At 30.3% G+C, this 17,718-nt stretch overlaps 2 protein-coding genes and 1 long non-coding RNA gene across 4 annotated transcripts; 2 read left to right on the top strand and 1 right to left on the bottom strand.

Moving 5' to 3' along the window:
• Nucleotides 1-1,416: 1,416 nt before the first annotated feature.
• LOC111613419 lies at nucleotides 1,417-4,655 on the bottom strand. 2 transcript variants are annotated; one of them, XM_023354778.1, is made up of 3 exons: nucleotides 4,218-4,655; nucleotides 3,055-3,183; nucleotides 1,417-2,684 (listed from the first exon to the last, which is right to left on the bottom strand). In XM_023354778.1, the coding sequence occupies exons 2-3, from the start codon at nucleotides 3,152-3,154 to the stop codon at nucleotides 2,107-2,109; spliced, it is 678 nt and encodes a 225-aa protein (XP_023210546.1). In that variant the 5' UTR covers nucleotides 3,155-3,183; nucleotides 4,218-4,655; the 3' UTR covers nucleotides 1,417-2,106. The 2 variants fall into 2 exon arrangements, with proteins under 2 accessions (XP_023210546.1, XP_023210545.1); XM_023354777.1 differs by lacking the exon at nucleotides 4,218-4,655 and adding an exon at nucleotides 3,625-4,137.
• A 10,293-nt stretch (nucleotides 4,656-14,948) lies between these two features.
• On the top strand, nucleotides 14,949-16,354 carry LOC111613416 (serine/threonine-protein kinase Sgk2-like). Its single transcript, XM_023354773.1, has 7 exons — nucleotides 14,949-15,010; nucleotides 15,088-15,142; nucleotides 15,284-15,451; nucleotides 15,524-15,727; nucleotides 15,957-16,051; nucleotides 16,118-16,267; nucleotides 16,327-16,354. Exons 1-7 carry the CDS (start codon nucleotides 14,949-14,951, stop codon nucleotides 16,352-16,354), a joined length of 762 nt encoding a protein of 253 aa, XP_023210541.1.
• A 32-nt stretch (nucleotides 16,355-16,386) lies between these two features.
• On the top strand, nucleotides 16,387-17,699 carry LOC111613410. The gene is made up of 6 exons (XR_002754761.1): nucleotides 16,387-16,412; nucleotides 16,503-16,578; nucleotides 16,658-16,795; nucleotides 16,873-16,961; nucleotides 17,414-17,488; nucleotides 17,567-17,699. It is a non-coding gene; the product is annotated as an uncharacterized LOC111613410 (long non-coding RNA).
• The last annotated feature ends 19 nt before the right edge of the window (nucleotides 17,700-17,718 follow it).

Below are 17,718 nucleotides of genomic sequence, written 5' to 3'. Positions count from 1 at the left end.
GGAGATAAAATTCTTCATATTCCAAATGTTGATTACTTGTTTTTTTGCATAGACAAGGACAATATTTGGGTATTTAATTTAATAGATCATTATCTTTATATGATTCACGAGGTGCTTCAAATCGATCCGGAGAATTTAGAAATTTTGTCTAAGCAAACAGTTGATCCTGGAAGTTGCCTGATGCGATATGCATTCGTTGCCTATGGCAGGGTTTATTGCTTCGAAGATTTGGAAAACGTAAGGATTTCTTTTTTGTCGGATAAAACCGAAAAAAAATCCATACATTACTATAGATATTGATAAAGAACAAAGTCTTAATGCCGTTAATTAGTTCTACAATTTTAAAGAACAGTATCTTTACGTACTTTACAAATCCTACAAACCCATGAGTTATACACTTCATAGATACAAATTACACTTTAATTGTTCGTCTGAAGAATAAAAAGTTGAATCGAGATGTGTACTATTTTGTTTCATTATAAACTTTGCATATAAAGTCTTTTCAATTGATTAATGTAATAAATAATTTTTATTTTGAATTTATCATTTTTAATATACCTTGTGTGTGAAATTTTGATAAATATTTTATTTCTTTTCGTTTGTCTGAATTGAGTCACTCTGAATGGGGCCAAGTAAATCTCCTTTCATTAGAATATATGTTAAGTAGAAGGTGAGCTTGGCGTTGCTTGGGCAAAAAGTAATGATATCGAAAAATAAGGCCGGATGGCCGAGCGGTCAAGGTCCCTACCGCTCTGGAGGACCCGGGATCGAATCCGGACGGGTCAAGGAATCCCCAAAAAGTTTTCGGGGGAGTGGTCCGTTCGGATATGTCGGGCCCCCTCCCTCACCACCCAATCGTCCCATTATGGGTTCGGCCCGGCCCACGTGCCCTCTTAGTGCTCACGGGGCGAAAAGAGTATTAGAAAAAAAAATAGAGAAAATTAAGATTATTATTACATTATATTCGATTTTACCTGTTTTCACCGATTGCATGAATTAGGTCCTATTCCGAGGCTAATTAGAGAATTCATAGATAGGTCTAAAAATATGTTCGATTTTCCGTAAAAAGGCAAAAAACCGGATTTAAAATAGTACAGTAGAGGCCGAATACTTCAGGGTAATCCTTAGCCCTCTTCCTCTTCCCGCGGAGAAAAGTTTCCATAACTCTTTTCCTACTGTGCATTCTCATGGCGTAGTCTACCCTGTATACCAAATTTCTGCTATTAACTTCTAACCGTTAGGCTCTGCGTTTATTATTATTATTGTTATTATCAACCCATCTCGATTAAGAATATATTATAAGATTTGTTTCTATCAGAAGACAAAGCTTTTTTTTAATTTTTATTTGCCGTTCATTTCAAGTTTGAAACTTCCGGCGAAAACACTCCAGTTTTTACAAATGTATTTTTTTAAAATTTATCAGGAAGTAGTTTGTAAAAACTATAAAAATACATAACACATTGTAGTTTACATCAAGGAAATTACCAATTCTTAGATAGTCCTAATATAAGTAATTTCGTTCTGTTAGACAACTTTCTTCTAGAAGAAAATGAAGAATCGTTACATATAACCAAAGCTGTGAAAAATTCCTTAAAACAGTCGTAAAGAAATTCGTAATACTTCTCATTATCGAAGCGTGGAGATTCAACGAGGATACCCATTCCCACGATGAAGTTAAGATCTTCTTTATTAGGGAAATGCTTTTCCAAAATTATCCGTGAAACTTTACCTGAAAAACTTGCAAGCTTTCCCAATTTAATTAACAAATTTTCTCCTAAGAAATATTTTCCTCTCTGGAAATTTTTTACATTTGCATACTTGCGTATGTAACTTTCAGAAAAGACATCAAATATTCGAATGAACAAGTCAGTCTTTGTTTCTTCGTAATTGATTCTGGTGTGTTTGAAGACACAGCACAACACGTGTACCAACAGAGGACATCTATTAAATTCAAAATTAAATCTACCTTCCAACAATAAGTTGTTCAATTCAATTTGTTTTAAAGCATCTTTCTCATCTCTAAACATTAGTTTAATATACTGAGCTCGTTCTACATCCCCGAAACCGTGCAACAACAAATGCATTTGCACGTACCCTTTAATGCATTCAGCGGCTTCTGGTCGACTGGTGACGAGGATCGTCATTCGAAGAAATGTAAAATGAATCTTTTCTAATAAATTTTAATACAGATTTTTTGTTAGTTGTCTCGTCAAATCCATCCAGAATAACCAACAGATTTAATTCTTCCGCTTCCAGAATTTCTTTTGCTTCTTTACGCGATTCCGGAAATAATTTATCAAAAACAGCATCTTTTACATTCGTTGTACCAAGATGGGATAAACTTATGACCACGACCAAATCGAAATGTTTCACGTAATCTTTTACATTTCCATCGCAAGACCAATCGTACGCGATTTTCTTGCAAAGAGTGGATTTTCCGTATCCCGGATTTCCAGAAACCAAAATACTTTGATATCTGTTATGCTTATCGGCAAATAACTCTTGTGATTTTACTTTTTTTGTAACATTTCCTTCGAACAGAAGTGCTTTTTCCAGTGGCAAATCGAAATAGTAATCTTTTATTGGAAAATCGTAGATGTTTCCTTCGAAACAGAACGATCTCATACACTCAAACTCGGTTTGATAATAGTTTCTCACTCTTTCCTTACATGCTGAAACTACATCTGCAACGAAAAAAGAAAAGTTAATAATTTACAAAATTTAAGAAAATTAATTTTATTGTCGAATGTATTTATCATAGAAACTTAATGTTAGTGCAACTGAAAAAGAATTGACAATACATGTGCCAAATTTTCGTTCGTTTACTTTTACCCATATACACGTAATTGTAAATTACAATTTCATATAGATGCGAATTATACGTCGAATTTTACCAAAATTACAAATTGACTCTTACTTAAAAATGACAGCTCCGTAATGTTCCGTAATGAGAATAATTTACTTTCGTTCTAGTATTTAGCTATGAGTTATAAGCCACCGCGGGTTATACACTCGAAAACCTAAGTTTTTTAAAAACATTATTCTGATACTTGCCTTTTCTCGATGCTGATTCTGCTGTATTTTTCTCCTCAGACATGCAGTAGTAATTTCTTTTTGACTCTAGTCCCAGGTGAGCAATTCCGACTTTCTTCATTATTATATTATTTACTGCTTTCCTTGCACCTAACAATAGAAATTATAAATTTATGAAATTGTTTCACATTTTATATAAAATATTCTGTGTTGTCTATAAAACAATGATCCATTGATGTCTTATAAACAATAATTGAATAAAAATGAATATCAGTTACATAAACTGAAACAGTAAGTTTTACTGCTTTGGTATTGCTTCTACTTTACGTGTAATTATTTCTGCGTTATTGCTGGCCTACAATTTCAAAAGTTATTTAATTTAACCGAAAGTGACGTTATATCAATTCAAACATTTATCCCCTAAAAATGTTAGATAGAAGACCTGCACGACTCTATTGTTAAAGAAAAAGTATAATGTACATGGGCAAGCCACTACTAATTTAAGCTGATCTGAGTGCAGTTCTAAAGGCAAACCATTATAATATTTTGACAATATACTTGAGTATTATAATACATATATAATAGTCATACGTGACGCCATATTTTAGAGAAGAATCGTTGCTGACGACGATGCACTTTTCGTCAGTATCTCTCGTGTCTCCTTAAGTGATTGACCCTACATTATAATTTCTTAATACAGCTACTGTTTAAACATAATGCCTCTTCTCTTAAAGTTTAATTCAGAATAGCACGTTAATAATAAAATTTGTTTACAATTCTCTCTTACTGACTAATTCTCTATATAATACAGTATTTGATAAACTATTATTAATATTATACTAACCTGTGGCACAATAAGTGAATGACCGTTCTCGATTAACTAAATCATACATGCCAATTTTGACTAGGTACTAACAAGAGCCAGAAGAAGCACGGTGTAGAGTTATTAATGTCGATTCATTACGAATATTTTTAGCGCGGATTATTTAGTTATTTTAAAAAATAGACTGTCAAAATAAGTTAAAGATAAAAAAAATGTAACCAGTCCAGAAAATAAAATGACTTTTGGGCTGAATTCTTTACGGCCATTACACAAGGTCATTATGTAGCCTATAGGCTCACATTTCTTAAGTAGAAATTCAAAAATAGAAACTATATTGGTCGTCTTTAAAACTCTGACTCACACTCTCGGTCCAGATATGGCACTCATCAATAGCTAATTCCTTCAAATGAAACATAGACTGTAGTGGCAACACTGATAATAATCGGGGAAAACAGGTCCCTACTGTACAGGTAGAGGGGCGCACCTCTGAAGGAGTAAACGAGTTAATCAATGTCAAGTGTACTGTGTCTGTACATCCTGATATGTACAGTACAATAAATCACACATTTGCATCGCACTTCTAAGTCTAAGGTTGTTCCAGTGTAATTAGTCGAAAGTGTAATTACACTGACACAACCTTAGTTAAATCTAAATATTTAATATAAGTAAATGATATTAGCACATGTTACAACACCAAATAAAGGTAATACTATATCGAAGTAAGTTAAATGATGTAAATTAATAAAAAAAAATTAAAAATTAATACGAGATGCACTTCCACGTGCACAGTGATTTCATACACCTGACGAATAATCTTAAAAGTAACCTCATTTCGATGAAATTTTAACTTATCAATTAAAAAACATAGTTTTAACCGCACATACCTTTTAACCACAACGATAAAATTAGCTGATTGATTGAATAAATCGTTCGCAAAATTCGCAATATAACAATTGCTATATTGTGTTTTATGTTTAATGTTCTGTGATTTTAAACAAGAGAAAGAATCTGTGGACTTTCACATTTTGTATATTTTATTTAGATGTCATAGTTGCAAGTACAGTTCAATAATTTTGCAATTCTCGGATATGTCTAATACGTTATTATTCCAGGAACGTTGATCGTTCTACGTACAGTCCAATCTGTCATTTTTCTTTATTAGTCATACATTTTAATTTTGAAGACATTCAAACTCGCATTTTCTGATTGCAAACAATAGCGTGAAAATTGGTCAACAGAATACAATAGTGTAGAAAAAAAAGGACAATTAACTGAAAATAAAGAGAATGTAAATTTTTAAAATTTTAAATTTTCTTACTTCTGAATTTACTTTAAAAAATAAATATAGAATTAAAAATTTGAAAAACAAGTTGCATGACTTTCTCGGCTGTTAGGAAATTTTAGTTAAAAGTGACTTTTATATTATTAATCGTACTAACAATAAATATTGTGTGAGACTCCATCTGTTATGAGATTTTATCATAAAAATTTTTATATAATTAATTATTATAACATAGCAAAACCTTTCATTTTTAGGATAAAAACAGGTTTCATAAGTAGTTGTAAATGTAATAACGAGTAAAATCTTCCGATTCCATTGAAGATGTTCGATGAAATTTGAGAGCACATATGGAAATCGTAGGTGTAGGAGGCTTTGATTATTTATATGTAAACTTCTGATGCAAACCGGAAGTTACGCTGTTTCAATTGAAACGTTTTCCCTCAAAGGTGTTAGATAGATGACCCGCACGACTCTATTGTTATAAGAAAAGTATAATGTACTGGGAAAGCCACTACTAATTTGAAGTAAAGAGGATATATTTTACATAAAATTAATTAAAACTATAATTAAAAATTGCAGCCAGACATTTTGACGATGTCGCAATAAATAATTGCGCGTTGGTACGAATTTTACGACAGTCAATGAAAATAAAATGTCAAATCATATAAGTGTGGTTACAAGTTAATGTTTTGAATCCTTAATAGTAAAAAAATTATCAATCTATAGTTTAATTATTTACAAAATATTAACAACGAAAGGGTAAAGAGTTCAAAAAATTAAGCACATTTTACTCATCACTTTCATGACTGTTATGTATATACAGCAAGCAAAAGTATTGGAATCGTGTCAAATTTGACTCTCTACGTTTTAGGCAAATCTCCAAAATAAAGCTTTTAACTATTTCATATTAATTAATTAAATAAAAAATATTTTAAATAAAATATTAAAAGACATAACGCTACACGCAATTTAAATTATTTTGCTAGGAAAGATACGCAACTGATTGTTGGAATTTTGTATTTTGTAATTAGTAATAACAGAAACAGTTTGTAGACTTTAATATATTTTATTTAAGAGACATTTATGCGAAGATTGCAATTACAGTTGAAATTCTCGGATAATATCGATAAACCACCGTCCATTGTTTTTATTTGTTTGCATTTTTACGATCTTTAGACACGAAAATATATTTAAATTTCAGATAAAATGAATATTTCTGTAATCTGACATTCTCATACCTAGAATAAAAGCACTTATTGCCTTATTATTTCATTGACCTATTAAATTCGAGTCTCACTGGAATGCGTTGCTTGATACAAATAAAAAAATTTTTTTTAGTTCTCTTCGTTCTTTGCCTCTTATTAAGGCTTATCCGCCTTAATTAGTGACAAAGAACCAGCATTTGAAGCTTGTTTTAAAATTATATCTCCACCATGGCATCATATAAAGATTTTATTAGTTGTTAACATTTACAATTTATACAAAACTCATATCATCCTTCAAAATTTATGCAGAAAGATATGATCGTTAATTCTTTATCTACCGATGAAACACTTCGTTGCAGTAAAATTTCTTATTATTACTTTTTCGTTCACAAGACATTTTAAATGTCTCCATACAAAACAGTAAACATAACGTAAGCATGTGTGGTGTTTGTACACACATCGCGTGGTTCCATATACTTTCGTGAGTTAAAGGAAAGCATTTATATGACATTTCATTAAGTGGCATTCATATAAATCGTATTCGATTATTTATAAATAACAATGAATATTGGATATTTTATTAAACAATGACATATTATTCTAGTCGTTATGTTGTTTTTACTTTCGTGTCCTCAGCAAATACAGTATATTGTCAAAAGGTTTCTACGATAAATGATGTATTTGGTCGTTCTCGTGAACAGTTAAGTAACTTCTACCGTATACCAAATTTAGCAAGCATAATTTCTGGATTTTATGCTTACTTATTTTAAATGATTTTGTAAATAAACAAAAGTTATTTCTTATTATGTATAATCTCTACAAATATAAAGTTAAAATTACGTTTTATCTTTATTATATAGCATCAGAAAATTTACTCAATAATCTATGCTATGTATCTGAATTGTAAAAAATAATGATCTTCTAACGGTAGATTAATTAAATTCTTTTAACAAATAAATAATATCTAAAATATCGAACTATATCAATTTTTATTGATATTTTTAATTTGTTACTTTCAGTTCAACGACCTTCGGTTTCAGTGCGAAAATTACAGATTACCGATAAAATTATTCAACTATTTGCTCGTAAATCAAATTCATGTTATTAAAATTAGTTTTTGAAACGTCAATTAATATTAACACAATCGAGATTCATATACAATCGAGATTCATATAAAATGTAGACAACAGTAAAATCAGGAAAAGACTAGCAAGACGGGTCTTCACACTAAATAAAGGAAAGATGATGCTCCCTTAATCCACACTTAACAGTTGTAGACTCAATATGTATAGTCAAATCAGTAGCACATCCATAATCACAACACAAGAAAACACAATCTTACGATAATCTAGGCAATAACACGTAGCACATACAGACGTTATTCATTATCACTCCGAAAAAGTGTGCTTCACCAGGATGGAGTACAACACATCCAGCAGAGACATTTAGATCCACTGGGTTCTGTATAGTATGAGCTAACAATTATTATTTGTAGCCTCGTGTCTACGGTTTAATGAGTTTTTAACATGTAAATAATGTCTTAATTTTGCTAGTTGGAGTTCAACAACAACGCAAAATTTTTGAGCAAACGTAACATAGAATTCAAAAAATAAATCGAATTTAAATACAAATGTTCGATTATGACTCCATTTATTTCAAATAAACAATAGAATACATCAGAAAAACTGTAATTTATATTAACAATGCATTCAATAAAGACAATTTCAACAACTAAATTCAGCTTATAANTATGCCTGGAATTTTCATTAGAAAAGATCGTTCTGTTCAATTACGAAATGGAAGACACGTTAAGGTTTTACATCAAAATGTTTAATATTAGCATTTTATTTCTCTGTTTCAGTTACTCGTATTACTTATCGACATTGTCGAGAAAGGTAAGTAACGTTTTTAAATTAATTTGATGTTTTTCATTTACGATTAAACAGTGTATAAAAATTTCTAGACGTAATATATTATCAGGAAATTGCTTGGAATTGCTCGCAGGTATATAATTATGAAAACTGAATGCTTTTCTTAGGCTGGATGTGTACTCATTCCTTATATTTGCCATCTCCAGCATAAGAAGAAAACTAATTGTTTTTCACTTTCCCAGCCATTATACATAGCAGAAGTTATAACCCTTAAGTATTTTAGACTTAGGGCACTTTGACACGTCGAGAAATGCAAGATAGTTTGAGGATTTCTTTTGTATATAGGATGTTAGTGTATTTGTGCGTAGCAAGAGATGATTTTGTTTATCTACATAAAGCAAATAAATTCTGTATTTTGAATATAATTGCATGAAACAATTTTCTTCAATTGAGAATTGACGTTATTAAATTTTAATAGTCGAGGGGTGGGTGGATAGAGGAAGAAGCGTCATATCCTGAGTTAGGTAGATATTCATGAAAATTTTATACGTTCATTAGCAGTTGTAATTGTTTTAATAAAACTAGTTTTTACTTTCAGAATTGAATATCGTAAAAAGTTTCTTAATTATAATATAATTGTAATAAAAGTTGTGCTGGTGTATATCTTAGTATTCTAACAGACACCAGCACAATTTTTAAAGTTTCGCTGAGAAAGTTACGAAACTCCTTGCTGAATTTTGTACATTTTTTATATTTTTCTAACAGTTTTCCTTAGAATTTATTTTAGTATTTCTGGATTATTTTTAATACAGAATTGCATATTTTTCACATGTTTCTCGCAGGAAATGGATATCTGCACCATATTGTACGATAGATACTTTCAATGCGATAGTGAGGACGATATTCTCATGGTAATATTATTAAAATCTTTAATAAACTTTTCTATAATTTTAGTTTTTCAAATATCAAACACGTTGAATATTTTCGTTTCAGATTTGCAACATGGTGAACGAGTATCAGCAATCAGAACTGAATTTCAATTATCTCGGTTGCTTTCCTATCACACGATTTTTCATATTGAAGGTAGTACTGTACATTACATTATAATAAGCTAATCTGTCGATATAATTTGTATAAAAAATCTTATAAATAAAAAAATAGTTTAATAAATACACTCGTACCTTATAATACAAATCTGAAAACAAGTAGAATGTTTTTCGGTGGGTGGTTTGTTCGGATATGTCCGGTTCCATTCCTTAGCACCTAGTCGCCCATTGTGGGCCTGCTATAAGAGGCCCTCTTAGTTCCCACAGGGTGGAAAGAGTGAAAAAAGAATATCGAAACGTCCTTGCGAAAGTTTAGAAATTTTCACGGAAATAGTTCAGCTTCAAACTGGGTTAATAAAATAGTTTTAATTAACGAGAATTCAATAAAATTCCTATTTTATATGACCGCTAATTTATAAATAGTGTGTAAATAAAACATACGTACAATGTAAATAAATAGATAAATTATTCATTGTGATATCATCACAATATTCTCGATTTTAGTAGTCTTTTCCCTCTGCATCATACTTTTCAGGTGAACAGTACGGTCATGACAGTTACCTGCCTAAATCCGTTCAAAAAAAAATTTTTGAACAGCACTAACGTCATAGTCGATCAAAACCGAAAGTTTGTATATACATGTACTTAATCGAGCCTCTCGCCTGTAATCTTTCTGTATCTGGGCCCCATTTTTATCTATCTAACTCCGTTCTCGGGATTAATGAAGAATAGTCAGACAATCAGAAAAACTGCAGTAACAATTTATAGGTATAAATACTAAATACTAAACATTTACCGTAGCAGGAATTTCAATACATGAACTTAGAACTGTGAAGTATGGCTGAATTTGTTTACCGATTTATTGATATTTCTTACGTTTTCGANATCCACGACGAAATATATTTTAAACTTTTAATATTGCTACAGTTTATTTTAAATACTGTAATTATATCGTGACAATCGTATTTCCATTACATTTAGACTGTTGGAGAGTAACGTATCAATGTTCCCATCTTTAAAAACATCAATGGATATTTTAAGAAGTAACAAGACGTTACGTATTATTGGTGTAAATAAATTTTGTCACATTCGTATTACTGATATGCTACGAACAGAAAATGTGTGTTCCGTACACGACTTTGCTTCCGAAATCGACGACTACAGACTGTTGTATACTTGTTGGAGGAAGTTCGATGCGAAGTACGATCAAATATTTTGTACAAACATGTACTTGAATTGCAAAGAAGCAACAATAAATACACTCGTATCTCGCCCAATTAATAAACATTTAGATGAAAAGAGTATCTTCGATATCACCTACAAATGGGCCATGAACAAACTTAGTGAAAAGAAATCTCTAAGACAACTCATGGAACCTTTCTTATCAAAAATCAGATTTTTGACAATGGAAAATGAAATCTTTGAGTCCGATGATTTTTCACTCGTCTTAACTGAAAAAGAACTGGAAGCAATAAGGCTGTTTTTCGTAACTGAAAATTTGTCGTGTGTCCCTGACAATATTTCCAAGTCCATTAAAACCAGGACTTCTTATCAATATCCGTTATTATTCACTTACTGCAATCGATACTCGCCCGTCATTAAAATACAAAGATTCGTGACTAAAAATATACAATTTATATCAGGAATATTTGTTCACGAAAAGTGTTTTATGACAAGCATTCGTCTACCAATAACACATAATAAACGACGTGGAATAGAAGCAAGTTTATATTTTTCGATGAATGGCAGACATTTAAACGAAAGAAAATTTCTTACATGCCAAATGAACGGATGTGTCAAGTTAAACGTTGGACTTTATATTAAAAAGTTTACAACGTTTCACCTTATCGTTAGATTTGCCAAAAAGGAAATAATTTCAAGAAACAAAATAGAAATCAAACCATCTGCAGATCGTTTCACTCCAATTCATGACGTCATTGCAATTCCTCCCACGGAAGAAAATATATATTTAAAACCTGACCTTTTTCCAATATATTGTGACGTTAGATTGTTCTTTTGAGAATTAGATTACTTTTTGAAAAATATGAAGAAAATTATTAAGAATACTTTTTCAAAAATTTTTCACGTGTACTATTTGATTTAATTGTATATGCAAATAAAATATAAATACTAATTTAACGTTTAAGAATTGTATTTCATAAAAACCATTATGCAAGTATATTATACGAAATTGCAAATTTGTAGTACAGTTAAAATTGTCGCGTAAATTTCACATACCCAACAGGAAAGGTACTTTTCTAAAAGTTAAATGTGTATTATCCTGTAGTCAATTAAAGTGTTGCATTTTATTTCGTACTTAGTAGGCCTAATAGATTTACCTTGGTTAGAAATTTTATTGAGTTAATGACTCGGGATTTACATGTATTTCATCTAATTGTAGTATAATTATTTTATCTTTTCAGTTAAGTCATTGAACTTTTTCTTTAAGATATGTAATATGTTCAGTATTTGGATTACTATAATTAGTAATGCAACAAGTAAAACTCCTCAAATAGGATGTATGTGGTAATGTCAAAACATTACTATGTCTGATGAGCCTATATGAAGTTGTAGAATGAAAAAATAACGCGGAAGCACATATTAGTCTTAGAACTGTATCTTAGTTGTTTCGAACTAAAAAAAATTATCTGTTCACAGAGAAATGATAGTTTTGTATTTGAAAAATCAAAAGAATCCTCATTCTCGGTGCTTAAATAATTAATAATTTTTTGTGTTAGTTCTTATTATTACTTCTATCAGTTTTTAANGAAGAAAACTTACTGTTTATATCTTCTAGTCTACTGCACGTTGAAGTTTATCCTATCAGAAAGAAATTTGGACTTCGTTTTAGATGTTTAACGCTTTCGCTATAGGAAAGCACGTTTTTCTTCTTAAAACACCTTTCCAAAAACTCTGAAAACAGATGACGTTCAATTCATACTAATGCATATTTTTTCAATTGTCTGTGGCCAGGAATAAAGGATAAAAATTGTTTAACCATTATCCAACTTTCATTTTTTTATAGTCTAAAAAGTGAAACTATTATCTTTAATCTCAAAATAATTTTTTTATTTCTACTATANGATAGTTTTGTATTTGAAAAATCAAAAGAATCCTCATTCTCGGTGCTTAAATAATTAATAATTTTTTGTGTTAGTTCTTATTATTACTTCTATCAGTTTTTAATCTTTTTATAAAAATCAATACATAAATATTAGACCTTTTCTATGGGAAAACAGTAGAAAGAATCCTAGAAATGACTATTTCATGGAATTACCCATGAAAAATTAGAATATATGAATAAGAAAGTGCAACAGTTTGTTTTAATGATTCAGTTACTGGGTTATAAAAAACTAACTTCTAATTGTCTGAAGTATTTTTAGATTTGACAATTGCCATGNGACGAATTATATACATAGTAACATACAGCAGTCCAGATATGTAGTAATATTTAATCTCAAAATAATTTTTTTATTTCTACTATATTTTTTGTCTTGTCAAATTTTTATCTTTCTGTTTGTTCATTCTGCCATCATCAACTATGCTGCAGCTGAAAAATGACTTGTCTACGCAATTATTCTTTATCCGATAAAACTGTATTGAAGTTTAATGAGTACAACTTGAATAGCGCAGTACCAGAGTTCTGTTAACAATAAACTCGAATAACGTTTGTGTTGTTTGATTTTTCAATGTTTTAATTGGCATGCGCTATAATGCTTTGCTTCAAAATCCTCTTCTACTCTTGGTCCACAGAAAAAGCTAATTTAATAGAGTGTTCATGCTTAATCATATAAAACCTTACCTGAGTAAAGCTGTACTTGAATTGTAAATATTTGTAAGTAATATTGTTTNTTCATGGAATTACCCATGAAAAATTAGAATATATGAATAAGAAAGTGCAACAGTTTGTTTTAATGATTCAGTTACTGGGTTATAAAAAACTAACTTCTAATTGTCTGAAGTATTTTTAGATTTGACAATTGCCATGAAATTCAATTAAGTAGATAATACTGTATGAGTTTAAAGGATAGGTCTTTAGCAGAATATGTCAGCAAAATATTCTAGATTAAGGTAAATAGAAATAGAAGTTCTATATTTTCTTGTCGTTGTGAATGAATGTAATAACGTGTATATATCTAAACAAATAACATCGCTAAATCCGATATACATAAAGCTAGATACCAACCAATGCCGAATTCTATCGGGCTAGACACGGCTATTGTTATTAAATAAATTATGCAACAAATTTTCCAGTAGAGATAGGAGAGAGGCATTAAGTACCATGACTTAATAACTTTAATAATTATAATTTTTAATCAATTTGCCAGTAGAGAGAGGAGAGAGGCATTAAGTGCNGCTGTACTTGAATTGTAAATATTTGTAAGTAATATTGTTTCCTTTCTACAATTCCTGTGAAAATTTCTACATCCGCTATTGGCCCCCAGTGTACTAAAAAGTTTACTCCTTTCGTAACGGATAAATCACTTACCACTTTATTATTTTGTGTAAAATACATTAGGCTGTGTCGGGGAAAAATTATGAAAAGTCTAACGAAAGCCTTTTAGGCCACCAGTTGCCAAGCGATCTCCGTTCCCTGAACATTGGGAGGTCGATAGTGGGTTCGCGCCTTGCTCGGACGGGCTAATAACAATTACAATGAATAATGAACGTCGAGCGCTGCTATCTTGTAAGCGGCGCTCGACGTTCGACGTTCACGTTTGACAGGTGAATACTTCGGCCGCAACCTCTCTGATAACAATTACAATGAATAATTATAATTTGAAATGATGCAGTTTTATTCTTTTATAGTAATACACTAAATGTACATTTAGATTTAGAGGTGAATTTATCGTGAAGAAAGACATGGAGAAAACACACTATAACACATTTTCTTTTTCTCGTTTACGTATTCTGTATTATACATCGAGAAGTAACTTCGACTGTGAACGGTTGACAATAAAAGTTATGAAATTTATAGTATATTTTCCGTCGCAGCGTGCTGTATTAAACATAAACAACACAATGTTTTATTTGCCTATAATACACATTTAAAAATCTACACGAACAAAAATCCACTTCGATGTGCTAAGTTTAATTTGGTTACAATTTTAAAATTACAGGCCTATACATTTCCACTGTTATCTGTTTGTCTGAGCTTTCATTAATCTGGAGAACGGAATATTTTTCGAGTAGATTTTTAAATGATTATATCAACTCACAAAAATTATTATCTAATATGTATAATGTCTACATGTATAAAATTAAACCAACAAAAAGATATAATTAAAACCACGAGTATGTTTTAGTAAACGAAAAGTCACTGAAAGTTATAAACACTTTAAAATGGCAGTATTTAATAGTAAAATTTGACAGGCGGATTGATCGAGCATTTAAGGCAACAGCAGCTCAGTTAAAGTCGGGGTTAATACAATTGCAAATCGGACTAAAAACTTCCAACATTTATAGAAAATGGCCTGTCCTGCATAATGGTCCCGTCTCCAATTACTTCGCCTCTCCATTGCACGTCTAGCCCGACCCAAGATGAGCTTTTTAAAAAGGACTTCTCAGAGCCTATAAAACGGAAAGAATTTTAAAGAAATTATTAATATGACACTGTATGTCGTCATCACAATAAATTTTTCAACAATACTTTTGAATAGAATTGTCGAGTTTCGATTGTTGAGAAAAATGTTTCGCTGCGTTGGAAAGATTGTTCTGCGAAGTTCGAAAGATAAAATGATGAAGAAAAGGTAAATTTAATTAGAAATTGTGTTTATTTATACGAATTCTTTAATATTAAGTGAATATTAATTGATTTTCTTTGTAGTAGAAGAGAAGATGCTGAACAGAATGTTCAGGAAAATAATGGTTACTCATTTCAGGTAAACCGTTGATTTCTGTGTAAAATAATGGAAATTATTTGTTGCTTGAATTAAGCTAACGGAGATTTTCTTGATTAGTTTCAAAATATTCTTTCCAAAAACGTTACAATCACCGATAATTTTTATCTCGATCTTTTCTAGAATGAGAAACATTTGCCTGCAATGAAATGTGACTCGTTGAACAAAGGCGAGTCGCAGTTGCAAGCAAATAACCGGAAGAAGGACGGAAAATTTATGGGATATTTAAGAAATATATTCCATAAATTCTTGTTATGTTGTTGCGTTTCAGGCGAGATTTCTGATTCGGAGGTAAATTTTTATTTTTTCTCTCATCTTTACATTAGCAAAATTTAATGAAAAATAATTTCTGTGATTTTGTAGACTTACGAACCGAAAAAGAATCTCGCAGATTTGAACCTCGAATTCGACTTTGTTAATGAACCCAAAAAGTTTATTGACAAATACAAAATTACTAAAGAAATTGCACGAGGAAGATTTGGGACTGTTTATTTGGCTAGGACGAAATTTTCCGAAAAGGAAAAGGCTGTAAAAATTGTAAAGAAAAAATTTTCTAATTCTGATCAGGTATTCTATAGCAACAGTTTTCAATATTCTGTCTTTTATGTGAATGAACAACAATTTCCCGAATATACAAACTAATCAATAATACAATATACATATTAAAAGCATAATCATTTTCTTAACAGTATTTTGAGAATAAAAGTAATCAGTGTTTTATTAATTTACATTAGTTATATTTTGAAAATATTTAAAATTTATATTTCGTATGTATTAATCATTTATCTACTTATAGTTTGAAGAAATCCAGACGGAATTAAACGTTTGGAATTCTGTGTCCGCCCATCCAAATATTGTCAGGTTGATTCGATTCTTCCAAACTGACACAAGGTAAGTTTTTCTCTTTTTACTTATTTATAATTTCTGTTCCGTGACGTAATAACTTTTATTTGTTAGCTTTTGCTTTGTATCGGATTATGTCGAGGGAGAATCTTTGAGAATTTTTTTACAAAAGTATGGTCCTATAGCGGAGAGTAAAGCGAAAGTGTTTGCCGCTCAAGTGGCCTCTGCTATTATGTATATTCATAAGAATGGTAATTATTTGCTGTACATTTATCTGCTTATTTATTCTATGAGTTACAAAGTAATGTTTCGATTTTAAATAGGAATTATACACAGAGACATCAGTGCTAACAACATTATGTTAGATGTGTACAAAGGTGCACAAGTAATTGATTTCGGTCTGTCCACAGTAAGTATTGTATATAAAATATACATTGTAATATTCTCGAACAGCACATTTATTATGATCTATTAACTATGTTATTATTACATTTTTCAGTACGAACGAAACCCAACAAAGTTTTGTGGAACTTTATCATTTCTTTGTCCGGAAATTCTACAGAGGAAGCCTTATGGTAAAGACAGGACTTGTATTTTCACAATTGCTTTTCTCGTATTCTTCGATGTATTAATTAATTAATGTATTGTTTGTAGATTCCTATTGTGACTGGTGGGCGTTCGCCATCGTATTATTTCAAGCGTTGGTTGGAACAACACCTCTGCAAATTTATGTAAAAGAAGCATTTAATATTGATAATGTGTATTTATTGCCCCGTTACTACTGGATAAGAGGTAAAGTATCAAACTTGTTAATTTAATAATAATAACAATAACAATACAAGATAATTAATTTCAAAATGTGTTTGTAGTTGCTGTAGCTGCTGTAAATGTGCCGGTGTCCTATCCTGCTACATTATCGGATGATGCCAAACATTTTATTAACGATTTATTGCAAAAGGTAATTTCATCATTAACTCTAGTTAAAAGTTCAGATTCGTCACCCTGTTGTATGCACGGAATGACATTTATTTACGTACCGAAGCATTAAATAGACACATTGAATTTTTATGTTGCTATATGCAACGAATTAATGATATATATTTAATAGAAAATTATATATCAGAAGATTTAAAATATATATTTAAGTCAGGAGTATAACTTCATGTGTTCGAATAAAACCATTCGTTTAATTGATAACATTCATTATATTATATTATAATTACTCAAATGTTGAAAATTTGTTTCTTATCATTAAATAAGCACATTTTTAATGACGATTAGATAGAGAATTAATTGATGTGTTTTTTATTATTTTAATGACGTTTCTTAACCGAAATAACACATAGACGAAATTATATTTATTGGAATATTAAATTTGAATTAATTATTGTTTGTTTTTGATGATTTCAGGACCCATACAGACGTCCTCTAGAAGCAGATATTCTGAAACACAAGTATTTTAATGAAGTGCCTTGATCCGTAATTGTAAGTTTTATTTATCAACATTACGAATGAAACGTTAATATTTTACGAAATAAAATAATTGATTCATTTGTATTTCAGACTGGGTTTTGAACCGAAGAGATTCCAAATAGAGTTATAAAATAAAGAACTATTGAATAAAGAATTTCTTCAATTTCATTTGGCTTTCATTTGGCCAAAGTTTTTTCTTTTTAATTTTAATTTTAAGTGAATCGTTGTAAATATGAAATTAA

Source organism: Centruroides sculpturatus, unplaced genomic scaffold, assembly GCF_000671375.1.
Source record: "Centruroides sculpturatus isolate CEXI.00-Female unplaced genomic scaffold, Cexi_2.0 scaffold1963, whole genome shotgun sequence".
In the NCBI taxonomy this organism is placed as follows: Eukaryota; Metazoa; Arthropoda; class Arachnida; order Scorpiones; family Buthidae; genus Centruroides; species Centruroides sculpturatus.
Note: the sequence above shows the minus strand (reverse complement) of the source record. Positions and strands in the feature narration are given on the sequence as shown.

Bases quoted from the DNA above. Each gene is read 5' to 3' on its own strand.
- LOC111613416 (XM_023354773.1), top strand. From the start codon at position 14,949: ATGTTTCGCTGCGTTGGAAAGATTGTTCTGCGAAGTTCGAAAGATAAA. The intron at 15,143-15,283 runs GTAAACCGTTGA...GATCTTTTCTAG, and splicing joins ATAATGGTTACTCATTTCAG to AATGAGAAACATTTGCCTGC. The intron at 15,728-15,956 runs GTATTCTATAGC...ATCTACTTATAG, and splicing joins AATTTTCTAATTCTGATCAG to TTTGAAGAAATCCAGACGGA.
- LOC111613419 (XM_023354777.1), bottom strand. The intron at 2,685-3,054 runs GCAAGTATCAGA...TTTTCGTTGCAG, and splicing joins AGAATCAGCATCGAGAAAAG to ATGTAGTTTCAGCATGTAAG.